Source organism: Pararge aegeria, chromosome 2 (assembly GCF_905163445.1).
Source record: "Pararge aegeria chromosome 2, ilParAegt1.1, whole genome shotgun sequence".
NCBI classification, from domain to species: Eukaryota; Metazoa; Arthropoda; class Insecta; order Lepidoptera; family Nymphalidae; genus Pararge; species Pararge aegeria.
The window spans coordinates 9,631,133-9,651,985 of record NC_053181.1 but is presented as its reverse complement, the minus strand read 5'-3'; the positions used below and the strand labels follow the sequence as shown (position 1 = coordinate 9,651,985).

The window sequence follows — 20,853 nt, the reverse complement described above, 5'->3', positions numbered from 1 at the left end:
TAACAAGGTTTAATAACACAAATATGTTGATGTGTCTCTGATAAACGTAATCGTGAAACGTAAAATTTTCATGTAAGGACTTGCCCCAAAGTAATAAATAGTGCAAAAGCTGAATACAGTTACAGCAGTAGAAGAAACTGCAGTCGAGTAGGTTTTTTGAAATATATTTACAGCTACGAGTAAACAATACTATAAACAGAGTAACTGTTGCCCGAGGCTTTCCGGGAACTGTAAATGCCGGTATTGAAAAAGGTAGCTTATTTGTTAATCCAAGATATAATCTATATAAATTTCAAATTTCAGTCTAGCTCAGTAGTTTTTGCTTTAAAGAGTAACGAACATCCATCGACCCATACAAATATTATTAACTATTAAAATATTATAGTAGGGTACGATAGGATACGACACCATAAATGTTATTTTGTGGGTAAAAATAGTTAAAACCGCGATTCGGGTTGTGATCAAAACTTGTTGTTCAAACATAATATCATTACAGTTGTTCCGCACGGATTTAGAAAGACGAAAAATGTGGTAACATTCACTTTTTCAATATCGCGCATCCAAGATATTGGTCGCCATATGGCAAGTTAGGAAAGTGATGATATCAAAAAGTGATAGGCCCGCTGTGTGCGGTTGTAAAAGCACTTTGCGCCTTTTCCGATATGGGTTTACATAGAGCCCATAATATTACACATACCGTTATATACCTAATTTTATATAACAATGAAATATACTAGTTTGCTCTATTGATGTAAAAAATATTTGAATTCACACAATAATGGAATGTTTTTATAGTTAATGTACACTAAGAATTGCCCATTAATGTCAATATGTACCATCTTGTCTAGTATTCATATGAGCCGGTAATGGCCAGTGTTGCCTCATTTCAATCGTTCGCTCGCTCGTTCCACTTTTTGCGAATTTAAACACCTCTACAAAACCAACATCTACAACGTCTCAGGCATGCGTAAAGAAAATTCACTCATAAAAGCATCTGCATATTTAAAGCAATACGACAATAACCCATTGAATTTAGTACTTTAACGTCAAGACGAATAATGCTTTAAATTAAAACATGACGTTTCTTTGTTGAACGTGCATCGTCGACTTGAATAAAATATTTCTTCTACATCTTAAAAGAGTTGACAATAAAAGTCTACGATGGATTAGGGAGCAAATTACATTTGCAGCATCTCAGCTTAAGCTTGTCTTTTCCGCTATATTTTCTCCTCGGTTAGGTACGAGCAACTTTTTTATTTTGAATTCTTTTAACGTAATTTTATTACGTGTTAAGCTTACGTCATGCAACGGAAAGAGAAGTTGGAGACTGTTACATATATAAAGTGTTGCGATATTACAAAAAGTGTGTGAGTCTTTCACGTAATATGTGTATAATTTCCTTAAATAAAAGCAACGTTTTAGGTACCCGTATGCATTGTTATTCAGTCGACGGAGTCTAAGGCGCTCACGCCCCTTAGCTTATCGTCGAGCCCCAGCCGTTGTAAATTAAATAAATATACATCTAATGAGGAGAAATATAATGCATGACCGAGCTAAATAATTGCTTCATCGTTTACTATACAGAATGTTTTCAGTACTTTTCTTCTGCGGGTCGTGGAGTTCGTAGACATTCATAAGGACGTCATGCTTTTTAATTTTGTTAAAAAGGAACTTTGCGATACGGAATAATGTACATATGCATAAGAACTGCCACATTTGTATGTGAGCGTCTGTTTTTAAATGTGATAATAACTAGCAAGCTTTGTAGTATTATGCTAGCCCCTGACTGCCCACATTGGAGCAGCGTCAAGGGCTTAAACTGCAAATGCCTCTCTCTTATGACAGAGGAAGGATGTGTCTCAGTAGATTGCGGATGCCGATAATCTTGGTTGGTTTGTGTCATGAATTCTGATAATCTCTATAAAGTGGTTCACGTGTGTGACATTATTTAAAAAAAATATACTTATCACTAGATAGTTTAAGTTTACAGACGATAAAGTTATTATATGAATAAAATACTCAACGAACTTAAAATATTATCGAAGTTTATTGAGAATACTGCGTAGGGTTAATTATTGAACGTTTTTTTAGAGATGGTTATGGATCATTTATATCATCTACCTATAAGATATAAATATTGCCTAATTTACAAGTATAGACTAAATTATGTAATGTATGGGCACCACAAAAAAATTCAAAGTAATGTATACCTACATATTATATATTATGAACAGATTAGTCAAAAAAACGTATCGAATATGCCTTTTAATGAGGCTTTCTTCAAGGAAATTCATACATACATAGTATCATAAATCTAAACTATCATAAAATATCTAATAGTGTTAGCAACATTTCTTTTTACTGGAAAAAGAAGCATAATATTAATATATTGCTTAAGTTAATAAATTAACCCTGTATAGCCGATGACAGAGTAAAATTAAAATGAGACAGGTTTAATTTTTAATAATAAGATACAATCTACCGGATAAATCTATACCTACGGTGTGAATCAACATAAGACCACGTTTCGCTCTGTGATCAGGATATACTCGGGATACGTTGACTTCACAATGTACGAGTACATTGTAAATTCCACATTTTTGTTTACCCTTATATCTTTATTGACAAAACCGAATTGCAATTAAGTTGAGTGTAAACATTTTGTCTAAAATTCAAGCTTTAGGGCTAGAATTCACTGTCAATAATAGACGTTGCAACCATGTTGAGCCACAGGTCTTTGATAAAACGTTTGGTGAGAGTTCGTACGGAATATACACGTACGTAAATCTTTTTGCTATCCTTTGTCGCCACTGCGGTTTTAACATACATGAATAAGACTAGATGAGTTTCACCGAGGAGTCCAAGATAGAACACGACGCCATTGATCTGGGAACGAACGGCTTGTTCCGTCGAAAAACGCTCTTTGAAGAGGTCGGGCTGCTTTTGAGTGTAGTACAGCCGTATTTTGATAGTGCTATCGATTTCAGCTACACTGAATAGATTTCTACTTTATTTCTCCCTCCTTTTGTGTGTATGATATCCACTCTTTGGTTTGTGATTCAATGTACGTTGCACAGCTATATTTCTTTATTTGGACCGGCGGTATTCTTTTTGTAGTTTTAGATTCCGTCATGAGCTTACCGAGCTTGCTGAAAATACACGACCTTTTGTGCTTATATTTTAAAAATTATTCCTCCTTTACGAGTGGTTCTTGCTTAAAGTATCCCAGGGAATTTATAATTCAACAATCCATGCAAATAAATAAAACATTTATTATTGCACAAGGAAGCACGTAACTTTTCTGCACTCACTAAAAATCTTAACTGATGACAATAAGGAAAAAAACCATTACATTTTTTTATATTGTTATAAACATTACTACGTAAAAAAAAACAAATTTATACTAAAGATCAACACAATATAGTTGATAAAATAAACTTTAATCACTGCACGAAAGTAACCTTTATATTATAAGACGGATTCGCGCATAGTAAGCTGGAGTTAACTTGTATAAATAGTAAAATCGCACATAATCGTAAAACCATAATCCGGGCAGCCACATAATCTAAGATAAAAAATATTTACCCTTTTTTTCTCCGAAGATAATATAATATAATATTTGATCACATTAATCGAACATTCTATTTGTCTTTTGGCTCATGACCCCGTCCCGTTTACGAAGGCAGAGCGTTCGAGAATTTCAATTTAGGAGAAGAATGTGCCGACATAACGTGTGGCCCGAGATATTTTGATAGGACATGTTTTCCGTGAATAAATCTCTTTTAACATATTAAAACTTTTAAACGGTTTTGTTTAATACGAGTTAAGAACGAACCTCTGGCAATAGTGCCCGTAGGAGTTCGTCGAGCTCTCAATACAAAAGTTTGCTTCTATGACATAAATTAACACCACCATTAAAGGGTAAGGGTATGTCTGAGTGAACCATATAAGATAGCTTAATGTAGTGAATTTAATTGAATAATCATCATTGGATTGTTTTGCTTTTGGGTAGTGACCTTTTCTTCATGGGAGTGAGGGATATTAGTTACAATCACCACACTGCTCCAAAGCAAGGTTGCTAGCTAGTAACGGATTCTCATTTTAGGTAATGCCTCTTACCAGGTTCTAGTATTAATGATCGAGACTGACACCTACTAGGCAAAGCGTAAAGGTAAACCTAAATTCCAACTTTCTCCATTAGTAGTATGTCCATTCCTGCTACATACTTAGGTCATCGTAACTTATGCAATGGTTTATTTCATGGTCACACTACATAGTCATCATCAAGTCCATAAGCGTCCATTGCTAAAGATTTCACCAAAGCGTACTTCGACACATAAAGTCACCTTTAGCCACCTTTAAGGTCTTTTCAGCGAGCAGGAATTCGTCCAAGAATGCTATTGCCACTCGCTTATTCTATTATTCGCTGTTTCTACTCCAGAACACGTATGCTTCAACGGATATTGGCCCTGCGAAAGACATTTTCTGCCCACCGCCTATTTAACTTGCTTCTTATTCCAATAAATCAAAAATCAAAGTGGCATGAGTTCATTTAATTATGTGGGTATCACCAAACTTCGATCATCCCAGCTGAGATTCACAGTAAAATTCACTGACTGAATAACAAAAGACCCTCTAGTATATGATTTTTTAAGTAAAAATTAAAAGGTAGGTATTCGAAAAATTTTCATTATCAGGGGCTCCAGTTCAGAAATCTAATTATTGTTGACAATAAAGAGAGCGTTATTCGATTTTAATATATTGACTTGGCAAAGAGTACGTCAAGTTATGTCTTTAAAGGGTAGTCCCGAGGAATTTTCAATTTGATCACGGTATGCGACCACATAGAAGGAAAGGCTGAGATCTGCATTTGGGAACAAGCCGCAAAATGGGTAAGAATTCAATTTGGAGCGGCTATTTTGTATGAGATCAAGTTTAATCATTAAGACGTTCGAGGTTCGCATAACTGGGCTGTAATAATCTTAAATAATATATGTTATTAGAAGATTTTTAAATCAAAATAGTATCATGTTCTTAGAGTTTTTTGTAGTAATTTTAAGTATAAATTATTATTTTCTAGCTGTACTCAGTCATGCTTCGCTATTGCTCAGTTTGATATTATAGCTCTCGTTCCAGACAGACCTTAAGAGATAAAAAGTACAACCACTCTTAAAAAAATGTAATGTTGTAGACAATCCATACTAACCTTGTAGGTAATTATGACTTTTGCAGTATGCTTTGGAACTAGAAGTTCCAAGCTCTATATTACTGTCTTGTATCAGAAGAGGGCCTATGCCCAGCAGTGGGATAAGTTACTAAAATTTAGACTTCACATGGGATCCGACGAGATGAGACTTTGACGACTTCCCGGGTGCAACGGTGAGCTCTGTGGTTGCACCTGGAATTTCCTCTGCTATGATCTGGAGAGGCTTTGACCGTAGCTAGAAATAATTCTACCAACAAAGACGTGACATCAAACAAGTTCGATTAGAAACTGATTAGAGGTTTGGGTTTAGTACAGCTTCCATACCCGCTATGGTTACGGTATGGTACCATCTTAGACTGCATCATTACTGACCACCACGTGAGAATTCTGTAGTGAGAAACTAGTAGTGGATTAAATAATTACACTTTTAAATGTATCAAGTTAAATGGAATTAAAAAAAAAAAGTGTGTGACGGCTCCGACGCACGACTGGAGTTTACTCCTTAAGTACGAATGTCGAAACATACACAAAAAGAGTTTATTTAGCTGGATAAAGATTAATACCATATGAAAGGGTAAATTAAAAATCCTGTGCAATTTATTCACACAGCGGAAGTGTAACTTCTTTAAAGTAGCCTACGGGAGATTGATGTAGAGTATCAGAAATATTAGGATAAATGTAATGTTTATTATTTAATTTCCATGGTAACAAGAATAGAAAAAAAAATGTATAATGTTTTCTATCTCACTCTGTCCCATATATTTATGTGTTTGTTTCTTTATCTAGATAATATTCGGTTTCCTTGGTAACTTAAATAGGAAAAATAAGTTAATTAAACGAAAGCGACGTTGCATGTTTGCGCATCACAGTTGCCGGGCATGCAACGTCGCAAAGCGAAAACGTAACGAGATCATTCATCAGTAGATTTTACTCCTCTCATTTTTCTCATACCAGGTGCCTTATATATGAAAATCGATTATTAAGGAGTAAACTCCAAAAAAGTTTTCTTTAGTTTTTCGGATCATATTTGACTGGGATAGATGTAGCACATAGATAAAGGTACGACTCGTCGCGTTAAATTGGTAACCTCTAAAGTCTGTAGTAAATACATGAAAGCACGAGCGGGCGCTTAGGTACAGAGAGCGAAGAGCTCTCATAAATGTTTATTTAAGCTTTGTCTAAGTTGCCACCGCTATTTCACGCATCAAACTTTCGGTTGACGAAATTTATTCATGAAGTGATCCCTTGTAAATACATTTGGGAGTTTATTGTCGTAATGAATTTGATATGGCTTATGAAAACAAGCTTATCTTTACATTTTCCTAGTTTGTTTTAACTTTTTTTACGTTCCTTTTTATATGTAAGTATAAAATAGAGTTTATTCACCCCTTATTAACAAACGTGCTGTAGCGTTAGCAGTTAGGCAGTGTTTTGTCACGCTCTGACATATGAAAGTTGCTGTCAGTCATAGTACTAGTAGTTTTAATTATGTTAGTCATAGCTGTAGTCACTATGACTAACATAATTAAAACTAAACAGAAAAAACATAAACACTGCGTAATAATACGGACGAAACGCTACGTTTATTAATAAGGAAGACAATGCTTTATGCGTACTTTATCATTATTGTATAACTAAAAATATAACTACATTAATCAAAATATGTGTCCCAACTCATGTATTTTTAATAAATAGATACGATGCCATTTCTAATATATTGTTTATTATAAGCAATAGTACTTAGAGTTTTGCTCTGAAATCGGAGCATCCTCAGCATATGTTGACTTACAGTCAGACTAAGACGTAAGACGTAAGACAGACAGTACAGAACGTACAATTTTTAAGAAATTGTGCGTGCTCAATTAACGTACACTATAATCGTAGCTAATATTATAAATGCGAAAGTGTATTTGTTTTATCATTTCTCTACGCTCTAACTAAGCAATCTATGAATTTAAGTTAGTTCAAGGATTGGAGAGTAACATAGGCTATTTTTTATCCCAACAAAAATAATGGTTCTCATGGAATTTAAAAAGAACCATAAAATAACTTCATACAAACCCTCAAACATGCTTACCAAAGAGACAGTTTGTACGGTCTAATTTTGAAGTTAAACATAAATGTATGATTGCAGTAAGTCTCACTGAAACATGTATGAAAAAAGATAAAACCCTCGTGGTTGCTCGACACGTGACGACGGTCACGTTTTTAATTACCGCTATCACCCATGATGTGACACTTGTCAAGTGTTATTGGACCAGACGGACACCCTAGTGTATAAACATTACTTTGAAGTCTCACAGTGCTTCCAAACTCACAGCGTAGGATCTCACAGAGCCCTATTTCCGCTCTTTACTATTATTCGATACATGAAAATTTCTAAATCACGTCACAGTACGATGCAGCAACAAAACTGTTACTACGGTAGGCTAGATTTATTTCCTCATCTTACATTACATTTCTCATCTTAGATTAGATTGTGCGGTCGGGGGAACCCTGTCAGGAACAAAGGTCTGCACTATACTCTAACTATAGGAGAAAACATATTTAACTAGCATTATGTAAACAAATATGGCGGCCTGCGCCTTAAGATAATCTCCGAACTACGCTGGTCGGAACAGAATGATTTGCAAGGAGGGGGCATAACGTTTTTTCCTCACGTGACGATTATATCTAATTAAAATTATATACGCCTTTTAGAACATTATGGACAACTCTTAGGCATGCAGGTTTTCTCACGATTTTCCTTCACAAATCAAGTGATATTTGTTAAAATAATAATATTATGACACATTACCGACTTTTTTTTTTTTCAAAGTCTGCAAAAATAAAAGATGAATATAATATGAAAGTGTGTTCAGAGTAGGAGAAAGAGGGACTATACAAGTGAATACCTAGTACTTTGAAAAATAAAAACGTCTTCGGTGGTGGACAAGTGACGAAGGTCGCCTTTGTAATTATCTCACCTTCATTCGTGACATTTCATTAGTAGAGTTAGGCCGAACAGAAGTGATCCTAAGTTGATTTAGATTTGCCACCTAATTAATTTTCCTAAACGTAGATGTTGTAGGTTTTGTTTTAGTAACGAAATGTACCAATGAAAGCTTAAAAAAAACACCTTTATCAGTAATAGATTTCATTTGAGACAAGGCCTGTGAGCAGCAATGAGATAAAAATTAAAAGGCGGATGACAATGATGATTAATAAAAAAGAAAGTTATTAAAATAATGAAAAACGTGTAAAAAAAAATTATCAACAAAATAAAAAAAAGGTCATAAAAAAATGTTCACTGCAAAATTCTATGTGAGTGCCAAGTGAAACATAAAAATAACTATAAATACTGTATGCTTATTATATTATAAAAACAAGAGAGGTGCCTAGACCTAGTATGATATTTTTAAACAGTTGTTGGTAGTGTTTAGTTGGTATTATATTAGTCGGTTTAGGTATATTATTAGTCGGTTTTTATTGTTAAAGGTTTTTTTTTTATAACATACATTTAGACTCTAAAGTGAAAGTTCGTTTAAAATAAACAGCTCATTGAAACGCGTGTGGGAAGAGATAATACCTACGCCAAGTCGACAAGTGATGACGGTCACGTTTTTAATTAGTTTCCCTTTTCGTTACACTAGTAAAGTAAAGAGTTTGCTTGTGTTGTAAAGTCTCATCAAACTTTAACTTTGATTGTTGATGATTTTTCTACTCCGATTCTTAGACTTCTGTTTAGTGTATTGTTTGTCAAGTCGTTGACCATGGCAAAAGTAACACGTAAAATTTACCTCTTAACTCGGGAGCTTTTCTAGAAGCAATATAAATTAAGGTATCTCATTGGGTCGTTTGTTATATATTCTCACAACTCAGCTGGACCGTTGTCAAGTAGTATGAACGATTATTTACTGTTTACTATCCTCAAAACTCTATTGTTCCACTTATTGCTATTCTCGTGCTAAAGTAGCTTAATAGCTGAAGGGAAGATTCTTAAATGGACTTCTCTATTTGCAGGAGAACTTTACAAGAGAATAAAGCATTAAAAGCAACAGACTGACGCAAAATATTATGTTGTTATGAGGCGTCGGGGCGTAAAACTATTTTCCAGATTATTTGTGTAACTCCTAGGCTTTTCCTCGAAGTTGTTAAGAAAGAAGTTATTGCGCTTAAAATTTTAAAAGCTTTTCATTTTCCGGTAGATAAAGTAGGAGCGTCTTAAGTATTTTTTGCTACTTTGCTAAACACGATCTTTGTATTTGTTTTTTAAACAGGAAAATCATTTTATAACTTCTTGAACCGGCTCTTTTATACTTTCTATCACCCTTTTATGATGTTACTAGCGCAGTTTATTATACGCAGTTTTGTTTGTGATTTTTGTAATTTTCAATCATGAATTCTCACGTTCTCACAAACAATAAAAATTGCTGTAACTTTAAAGCTTAATCCTTAATGGACAACAAATAAAAATCAAGTACAAAAACAACAAATTGAATACAAATCTATAGAATAAAGACTTAAAAAAATGCCTAATAAATAATTTATACGGTACGGGTTATAGGTAGGCACATATATCTCTGAAGCACTTTGGTGTTTTATACAACGTGAGGTTTGATTTCTGGGCGAACCATTTCTTTAATTTTACAAATCAAAAACAACTAACTATTAGGTATTCTGTTTTATAATAAATAGTTATAAACTTACGAGTATGTTACTTGCATCGTAAGTGCATATTAAATTAGATTTACATAGTAAATTAACAGATTGAACTTAGAACTTGAATGACTTTTTGCTGATTGTGATGGCTTTCTGATGCATTGCGACAAGATATAACATTCTAATAAATACTTCGAACTTAGAATTCCTTGGCAGACTAAAACATCTATTATGAGAAAGAAGTATTTTACATTTCGGTTAAGAACAAAATTTAAGCGAAGAAGTGTATTTCTAGTAATAATATCCCGAATATTATTACTAGAAATAAATATCAGCATTTATGTTACCCGCAGCCAGTGACTTATATCCTTTGTATTCGAAATGAATCACGAACTGGAAAACAAGATTCCTATTTTATTTGCTTCGTCCACAATAATCAAAGTTGTGGATTCGTTTCCTCGATTACATCCGACGGCGCGGAAATTTTATTGTACACTTAATGCTTACTTGACCGATGCTTTAATTAAAAACTTATCTTAAACAAGCTACAACTTCTCTTATTAAGACTTAAAATATAGAGGGAAAAAGTACTATATTCTAATTCTTTAAGCCAGTCAAATATTTGCAACTTCACATAGTGAATTTTCGTAACCAATTGATGGCGCTTATAGGAGAATCAAGACCATAGTAATAATAATTATACTCATTATTATAAGTTTTGCACAGATTCACGATCAAACCAATCATGACCTTCTTCCACATTGATACTACCTACCTATGTTTAAGCAATACTATAGTAAAAATAATGTAATCGTGACTTCTTTTAATAAGGAATCATCATCGTCATCATTATCAACTATAAAATAAATAAAATATGTTATATTTTGTTTCAATAAATAAATAAACCAATTAACTGTTCACTGTAGGCAACGGGCTACCTTTTATAATGAAAAGGGCTTATAGCCTGTACACATGAATTATCTTCAAAACCTATAAGTCCAAAGAGTTAGAGGTGCGAGCTGGGAATCGAACTTGGTCCCCTGCAATGGCGACTGTAGTTTTACTCTACTAGTTACCACTATTTAATAAGGTGAAATATATTAGTAATGTATTGAACATGTTGCAGTCAACCAGGTATTTTAAAATAGTAGTTAGCACATTCGACATTATGTCAGGATTACATAAAGAGTTTTAATCCCGAAATGTAGTTGAGGCAATCTCTCATTCCGACACCCCACCAAGTCAAGAGGGCAATAAATAAAATAGCTCCCCTTTCCCTTTTTTACATAAAAACGCGTCCCACCCGCAATCTGCATGTTTATGAGTAAATATTCTATAAACAAGTCGGGAGGCAGTACGACTCATGGTGTATGCTGAGGGCAGCAATATTTTGAATTGCATGCAAATAAGATAACGACAATAAATACTAGCATTGTTTCTGCATTTTTCCTTTTCCCAGTTTACTTCCTGAGTTCGTTGAACTCACCAAATGTCAACATGTTTATGTTATGCTTTAGTTTTATTAATTCACTCCGATTGGTTTAGGTTTTTCTCATGCCCATGAACATCGATTCAGTTCGCGTAAGTTTAGTTTTTATTGTTTAAACTAGTACTCTAAGTTTATTTATTTATTTATTATTTATGTAGGTACCATAAATAATAAATGTGTTTTAACGGATGGTGGCCTCGCAGCGTTAATATACCGCTCACGAGGTGAACAGATGACATGAAGCAAGTCGCAGGGATGTTCCATATTAAATCTTGCATTTTTACTGTAAATATTAGTTAGAATAAATCTGCTGTGAATATACTTTAGAAATTAGATATTAAGTTATTTTTTTTTAGCCACCAGCCCTATACCCATTTTAAAGCTTAAGAGTATAAACCTAAACCCATTTTAAAGCTTAAGAGTATAAAAAGGAGTTTAGATACAAAAGAAGATTAAAAGTTTAAGAAGCGTAATTGATATAAAAAATATTTCTTAAATAAATACTAATTCCGACATATATATAATATTAAATTCTAGTTAATTCAAACTCAACCTCCAACTCAATTTTACGCTATGTTCTGGTATTACCCGCTGGGGAAGGATTGCTCGTTCAGATATGTCCAAACAAAACGGCTCATTGACTTTCTGATTAATTGCGAGAAAAGCCGCGGTGACATTCTGACGAAGAAAAATATTCAGGACACTTGTTAATAGGCTCCGACAAGGGAGAATTAATTTTTGGCATTTCGAAACTCTGATTATGAGACAAAGTTTGATATTAATGTAAATGTAATGGACTGCCGTTGCTTTGGCTTTACTGGCATAATATGTACTTTTATATTTATAGGAAATCCAATGAAGTGGTAAGATTTGTTTATATTTTCAGTATTTTATACACAAAAAGTCGGGTTATTGTTACCAAAATCTTAAGTACATAAAACTTGCTCTTGCCCAGAGCTACCAAAATACTGCCTATAGCGTAGTTATTAGTTTAATCTTTGACTTTAACTATTATTATTATATAATAATATTCTTTGCTATGTTTTATATATAACATAGTAAAGAATATTATACATATATAATATTCTTTACCATGGTTTACAACGATCTGCAAGAGCAGATTATCTAGGTAATTGCAATGAGCAAGACAGTTTGGGGAACTTAAAATCAAATGCTTCTTCGAATCAAATCAATTCATTCTTTTTAAGTTGAACCAAACGAATGATTGAATTATAACGTTGAGCATATATTATGTATAAGTAAAATATTTTATTGTATAAGTACAATAACTCTAAATAGTCAAGTGCCAGATGTTTTTTGATGCGGTGTTAGCGCTAGGTAGGAAGCTCGTACTTTTCGTAGTTATGTGCGTCTTAAGTAATTAAAATAATTCTTGATTCAACGGTGAAGGAAAACATTGTGAGGAAATTTGCATGCCTTAGAGTTCTACATAATGTTCTCAAACTGCCGGCAGCGTGGTGGACTACGACCTTAGTTACCCCTTCTCATTGTGGGAGGAGACCCGTGCTCTGTAGTTGGCCGGTAATGGGTTGATGTGATGATGATGATGATGATGAAACTACAAAATAATACTTTAAATAAATATATTAGGTATTTTAGGAAGCATGTAGTAGGTACTTGTGTGTTTATAAAATCTGCACTTCATCATAAATGTGGTTATCAGAGGCGTCACGTAGGGTACTTGTTTAGTTATTTATTTAAATTACCCTTGCGTCGTGTTTCACATAGTCGTAAGTAGGGATTTTGTGAAAAGGTGGTAATAAGGTATGCAAGCCCTTTTTCCTTTGTCGGCCACTTGCTCACAACGTGAGCGGAATCTTAGGGCGGACGCGTGAGATTTGTAAACACGTATAGGTTTATGGAATTTCCAGAGAGTACTTACTAGGATATTCCCGTTAAAATGACAACTAATATAGTGGTCCGAACCGAGTTATTTTTCCGACTATGGAGAAGCAAAAAGGACCTAATGCTTTGTCCTACTGTTCCTTAGCAAAGAAAGCCAAGAATTGATTGTCTCCGATGAATGTACGGAGACAATGTCAAGAATTTCTGGTACTAAACTCATTTGAATATTTTTCGACATAACTGAAGTTGCGAAATTTGCGAGTACAATATAGGGTGACATAATTTCATGGTCATCATCATAAACATATTACAAGGCACGGATCTCCTCTTAGAATCAGAAAGGTTTAGGCCTTGGTCCAACAGGCTGGCCAATTGCGATTTGGTAAACTTTACAAACCTTGGAGAACTTTATGGAGAACTCTAGGGCATTCAGGTTATGTTTTCCTTCACCGTAATGTAAGTGATATATAATTGCTTAAAATGAGCATAACTCCGAAAAGTTTAAGGTGCTAGGAATCGAATTCTGTGCTATCAAAACGATGGCTGAACCTCTAACCACTAAGCTTATCTCTTATATAATATGCACTCTCGAAATTATGCGAGGGCCCGCTTGTTATGGAGAGTCAAATTTTGTATCATAGCATAAAGGTAAGGGCGGGAGTACACGGGCGGGGTCGAATGGTGATCATTGTGCGGGCCAGCCGCGGTGCGATTACAATGCCGGCGCTGTGACATTTTCACTAATGGTTTCAGGGGTAGGCACAATAAAACGACAATACGACGCGAGATAAGGTGGCAAGTGAAAATTTTACAACGAGATTAATTAAATTTCGCCAGCATCGTGCATAGATACGCTCTGCTGAGCTAAGCAACTTTTCAACGACTGCCACATCGGCTTTGATGTTTTCTACTCGATCTAAAAATAGTAATATATAACCACACAAAGTAGGTTTTATATTTTATTTAAGACCAATGTTTAAATCACCAAAAAATTTTGATACTAGGCTACTAATACTATTAAACACGATTTCAAATTGACACAAAGAACGATTTTCAAATAAAGAACGTTTTTTTAATCTTTCTTAATAGTAGACAATTTTAGGGCCGAGGTAGGAATTTTATTGGTATTTCACAGAGTTTCAACTCAAAAGAGGCTCCATTTTAAATTTATAACTCTAGTATAGTATCAGCCGTATGCTCTAGCTTAACAACAAATACTTGTAACTATTGAATACCATAAAATGTAAATCTACTTTTAGTAATATTTCTCACTTCGTAAAACTTAAGATCTTAGATAAGGTTGAACTACTAGTATATATAAATTGGTATGTCAGTGATTAATTTACTAAGTGTATGAAATGGTATTATCATTATCCTTTGAAACGTTTTCCAATATTCAAGCGCTTCGGGCCCTGAAAGGTTCCATCCATGTATGTTACTAAGCTTTTATATTTTCACCATCAAAGAGTGAAATGCATTTAAAGTGGCTTACACATTCATACCAAAAGTAGAATGCGTTATTTATAAAACGAGAAATAGTAATTGTAATATCGACACTTCTTTGGCATGTTGTCGCTATGAAATGACGATAGTCTATTTTACAAATAATTAATCTTATACTGATATATAAAGCTGTAGAGTTTGTTTGTATGTTTACTTGAACACGATAATCTCAGGAACTTCTGGTCCGATTTAAAAATATATTTCAGAGCTGGATAGCCTATTTATCGAGGAAGGATATAGGATATATATCATCACGCTGAGGGCAAAAGGAACATAGCACCAATAAACAATGTCTCAAAAATGGGGTATTTTCTCCATTTGAGAGCTTCCGCTGCGTAAACTAACTATGTTTCGATATAATGTATGAAAAAGTTGTCCCTCTTTAAAAATCCGCGACAGTCGAAGTCGCGAGGGACCGCTAGTGCATAAATAAAAATGTCGGAACCGATGGAATTTGAACCCGAACTTCTCCGGCTATCGCGATTTAGTTCTTTGCCAAATATATTATACGCCTTTTTCAGCCTTATAGCTTATAGGCTGACCAAAGGGCATATAATAATGTAAGTATCGGTGGTATTAGTATCGCAGCTTACTTGGGAAAGAAATCAGGCTGCGATTGCCAGAGAGATGTGAGTTCAAATCACGATAAGATTTTCCACAAGTGTAGGTAAAAAAAAATTAATGAAAATTTGAAAAGATAATTTATTTTACTGTAAACTGAAGTGTTGAAACATTCCTATTTGATTTAGTTTTAAAATTGTTATCGCTTATAAATTGCTGCGATGGTAAAGTGGATGCTTATCTACGTAGTTTGTAAAGCAAAATATCTGTCCAAAGAATTTTATGTAAATATAACAGGATAAGTTAAACAATGTCTTAAACTAGCAAAGTTATAAGAAATTAGTAATTTTTGGATTCTGTAGTCCTTCACATGCAAGCTTTGTTATGGTTAGGTTGTTTAAATATTCAAATTATTATAAATACATTTCCGTTCAATGTATTGATAGATATCGCGATTGTCAGTTTTCTTTCTTGTCTATAAAAAAAAACACGGCACTCTGCTTTATTTGCAAAATATGATAACCGGCGTTAAATCATAAATAAATAATAATAATTTAAACAAAACTGTTAGACTGTAAGAACATGATAAATAAATAATTATAATTTAAACGCTGGTTATCATATTTTGCAAATAAAGCAGAGTCCCGTGTTTTTTTTTTAATTATGAAGATTGCGTGATATGTTATTCCCGATCATTTAAAAACATGAGCAATACTTTCTAATGTTGTTATTCAAAAAAGAAATTTATTAAAACTAAGTTTATTTTGGATATTGAGACTCAACTATTTTAACAAGAAATATCGTCATCACATCAACCCTTTACCGGCCCACTACAGGGCACGGGTCTCCTCCAAAAATGAGAAGGGTTTAAGTCGTATTCCACCACGCTGGCCCAGTGCAGATTGGTGAACTTTGGAAGACGTGTACGTCTTTGAGAACATAATGGAGAACTCTCCGGCCTGCAAGTTTTCTCAAGATGTTTTTCTTTCACCATTCAAGCAAGTGATATTTTGATTACTTAAAACGCACATAACTAAGAAGAGTTCGAGGTGCGTGCTGAGATTCGAACTCGGCTCACTGAATGTTAAGCAAATGTCCGAACCACTTAGCTATCACCGCTTCCGCAGAAATATATAGTAAAAGTAAATTTCTATAAAAAAACTTTTTAATCACACATGACACATGTAGGTTTGTGAAGTTAAAACTACATGACGGCAACCGCTGATGCTATAATCTTTTGTGAAAATGTTTTTATAACCGTGCAAACGCGCCGTGTATTGTCATAAAGTAGAAATTCACGCAAACGCTGTGAAAGCTTGCACTTTGTTAGATGAAAACTGCAAAACTCAGGACGTACCACACAAATGTCGTAAATGTACGGTACAGTATTATTTGGCAATCTCGCTGCAGCATTTAGACCGAGTCAGTTTGAAGCTTTGTAAACAAAATGTCCCACTTAAAATTAAGTTTAAGTACACCGTTTAAATTTAAAAAAAATATATATATTCCATTATATTATTTGTTTCAGAAGCATTCCTGTCCTGCAACTCCCCAAGCTGGATTTCTATTAAAAGATTGTGAACAAGGTTAGTATGTAATATAACTGAAATAAGTAAACGTAAGACGTGTGAAGTACTTATAGTATGTGATATAATTAAAATTTACGTCGACGACGAACACAGGAAATAACTTACTAGTCTGCCGAAATGGAAGAATTTAAAATGTCTATCTATAGTATGGATAAAAAGGTATACTTTTTATCCATACTTCCATATAAATTTGAAGAGGAAACTTTAGTTGTTTATTTGTAACTGATAAACACTTTGTTCGATCTTTTCCTACAAATTGGTGGGTAGTTTGAAAACGAAATGCAATGAATGCAACTTCGAATCTGAATGTGCGTGAGAGAACAAAGACTTGTTCCGGGACCGTTTACGAGGCAAAAGGTTATTGCTGGCCGGGGATAATTCTATGTGAAACGTTTTCGCGTTGTAATGCAACCTTTTATTGGATAGCCATGCTTTTCCATACTTCAGTGTTGTGAAAGACAGAACCTTGCAAGAATCGAATACAGTGGTAAGTGCTGTGTCAAGTCTGCTAAGCCCAAAGAGCTCCGTGCGTGACCTCAGCTGTTCATTCCATTCGGGGTGAAGTTGATACAAGGTTTGTGCAGTTAAATTTTTCACAGATTGGAGCGATGGTGCAAACTTACAATACTTCTCATCTATACACAAAAATACAGTCCACTTCTATTTTTTTATCATTTACCAGTTCTAACATGAATGTGCTGCGAAAATCGCACACACTTAAACGATTATAATAATTCGTCCAGTAAATAATTCTTTCTATATTGGATTTTTTTTGATACATAAGTAGCATATATGATTGATATAACTGTATATTTCAGCCTGAAAAAATGTAAAACGCACTATTTCGCTGCTTAATCCACGTGCGCTGTCAAAATGGTTTATCATACGTACATACTATGTACCAAAAATAATTGGTTTTTAGTCGATCTAAAAAACGTCTACCGAACCACCGTAAATTATTTTAAAATTATAATGTGTTTTTCATTTGTCATTACAAGGGATAAATTATTAATCATTACAAAACAAAATAATGTTATTTGGACGCATAATAGTTAAGAAGATAATAAAATTTTGGGACGGGCAATATGACGTTACCACGATAAGTTAACGCGGATGAAACGGTGTGGAAGTGCTAGTGTTTTATATTTATAATTCACTGAAAACTTTATAGTTGTAAGCGTATTATACGTTAGCCATACGTTTAAAGTGAAGCTATGAAGTATATTATTGGGATTTTAATAACGTATTTTCTACTCAATTTCTGAAAAAAGTCTTATAAGGGTATGTCTTACTTTTGTTTATGTATCTAGCATAAAGTACATTAGAAATTTTATACTAGAAGAAGCAACTAGTTCTAAATTTTTTTAATCGTTACCTAACTCAACTCAACCATGAATTAAACTGCACTTATATTAAAAAACTTAAAACGTGGGCGTAAGCAAGAACTTTTTTCAGAGTTACAGCAACACGAACTTTTAATTCCACCTTTGGGGTGGTTAAAACCGAAAAGAGATTAGCTAGAAACTTATAAAATATTCGAATTTGTCTAGAAGTTGGCACTCGTCCATCTATCTTGGCAGATGGACAGACAGATGGCTACAGTGAATGAATTTATACGAATATAGCGAATTGCTCACTCGTTGAATACTAAAAAGATTTAAGCCAGCAAATTTATAATGATAGCATGTTACATCAGGAAAACGTTTTAAATTAATAACACCTGTTGGACTTACACAAGAAGGGTTCCATGCCAAGGTGCAAAGTGAAAAACTACACATTGTTGACATTATTAACATCGAGCAAAAAAAAAAAACAAAAACACGCATATTTGATTTTCTAATGACCCATTTTCAGTTTTACTATTCGTTGTTTTATATTACAAAAAGATTAATAAATTCTGTGAAAACTTTCACACATTATCCCATTATGGTTCACTAGTGGATGCCCGCGGCTTTGTCTGCGTTGGGTTTCGGATTTCTTGTGATTAAAAAGTATTTTGTATTGTCGTACGGCATACCCTGCCCTGCAACCTTGCGTGTCGCCATTTACACACATCACATATTAGCGAAAGATGACCGTCGATAATTTTTAAACTATACATCCTTATTATATCAGAATCGGTTAATATATTTGTGTTAATTACAATTGATTGAATACTCTAAAATGTGCATTGTACTTTCCAATTTTAATGTATTTAGTGCTCTCTATATTGGCTATAATGGCTTCCACATAAGAGATAGATATACTGATGCTGTCGCGGACTTTACCAAACATCCATACATCCAGCCATCAATCCATAGAGACTTTCTCATTTATAATATTAGCAGGATTAGTTACAGCTCGCAAAGATATAGACGAGCCGACGGACGAAAAGCGGAGGCTTATTATAACGACTCCGCTGGCACTCTTGGCACAAGTACGACCTGTGGAATTTTGTATATTATTTCTATGATGGACCCTAAAATATGTTTAACACTATTTTTTAGGCAAGTGCAATTATCATTATTATGAATTGGGTAAATTGAAATCGATTTAATGCTGTAATGGCATAAAATAAAAACTATTACATTTAATAGACATAGTCTAACTATAGCTCGCATTTTAGGCCGCTTAGAGTTTCAGATTTCTCAAGTAGAAATTAAAACATAATGTACCAATTTGGGTAAAAAGTTGCCTTGAAAAAATATAAACTGGTATTTCGTTTATATTATTCTAAATATAAACCAAAATAACAGTGCAGTCAGCAAGTCTATAGAATGCTTATTCTACCGGTAGGTACTACCGAAAATAGCTGCAGTTGGAAAAACTGTATTAAAGAGTAGATAGATAAACATCTAGTAGTTTTTTAAGAAATAATGCTACTTTTGAAGGAATAATGGCCAATTACACTAAACCTAAGCACCGCCTTAATTGAATGCCTAATGATTTAGGCGATGTCTATAGAAAAAAACGTTTCAACAACTCAAGTGTCAACTATTGGTGAACTGTTAAAGTATGCGTAGGAATCTTCTAAGATTAGGCGTTACTTATTTAGGCATTGCTTTGTTTATCGTTAGTGAAAATAGGCATAAGACATTGATGATTCTATCTGGAATAAGATGTTCAAATTCTGTGTTTTTGGCGGTTTCGATGTGTGTTAATTATTTTTATTTTACTCACTAATATTATATTATGGCCATACTAAATACTATGTTATATTTATTAGTCAGATTGTTATTTTGCTAAGAGGAAACTTTCTTTAATAAACTGAAAAGTACAACGTTGACTAAATATAAATTTTCATTCTAGAGCCGTTTCGGAGATAAACGAAATATATTTATGGCAACAACTACGTGTTCAAATATATTAAAAATAACAAAAATATATTAATCAGTAGGTAATATTTAAGTTTCAATTAGTTAATATAATTTTGTGCGCGTATCATGCAAAAGTAATTGAAACTTTTCGAAATAACCGATTCAGATTTAAACGCTGCTTTAACTTTGCTCTATTGAAACCTAATACAGTGTAAATGGAAGCGCGGGTGAATCTAAAGTCATAAGTAAATAAATAATAACTCAGAAATAAGTTACCTATAAAATTGACTTGTAAAACAGCAAGTACCAGAAGACGCGCAAGAGGCCCACCACCTCCCGCCTGCGTACCATGCGTAGCCATCTTGAATCAGCGCGTCACTGTCCTGCGCTGCCGTCTGTCACTCTTCAGCTTTCTTCTCGACTTTTCCATTCTACTGTGCGAAGGCGTATCCTCAGTTGCAAACATTTTTCACTCGTGAGTCCTGCAAAAAGAAATAATAATAAAATTCTCTACCATCGTAGAATTCGAGGCACTGAAGATTGTAATGAGAAGAAATATAAACGATATTTTACGTTTTTTGCAAACGAAAACGAAAACTTTTTGAACATTGATTTTATACTTTAATTATTTTATTTTAATTCATAGAGCACATTTGGGATAAATACTAATTATCTGGCTCTGTATCTACGGTAAAATTACAT

The 20,853-nt window shown here is 33.8% G+C and overlaps 2 protein-coding genes across 3 annotated transcripts in view; one reads left to right on the top strand and one right to left on the bottom strand.

The window, feature by feature from the left end:
* The window catches only part of LOC120633669 (lachesin), a 107,852-nt gene that overhangs the window by 62,901 nt on the left and 24,098 nt on the right, over window positions 1–20,853 (bottom strand). For both annotated transcript variants that reach the window (XM_039903978.1, XM_039903987.1), the window contains exon 2: window positions 20,428–20,633. In XM_039903978.1, the coding sequence (XP_039759912.1) occupies window positions 20,428–20,512 (85 nt within the window). In that variant the 5' untranslated portion in view covers window positions 20,513–20,633. The remainder of the gene's footprint in view (window positions 1–20,427; window positions 20,634–20,853) is intronic.
* The window catches only part of LOC120633682 (lachesin-like), a 337,749-nt gene continuing 334,165 nt past the window's right edge, over window positions 17,270–20,853 (top strand). The window contains exon 1 of the mRNA XM_039903999.1: window positions 17,270–17,429. The gene's annotated coding sequence lies outside the window, so the exon portion shown is untranslated. The remainder of the gene's footprint in view (window positions 17,430–20,853) is intronic.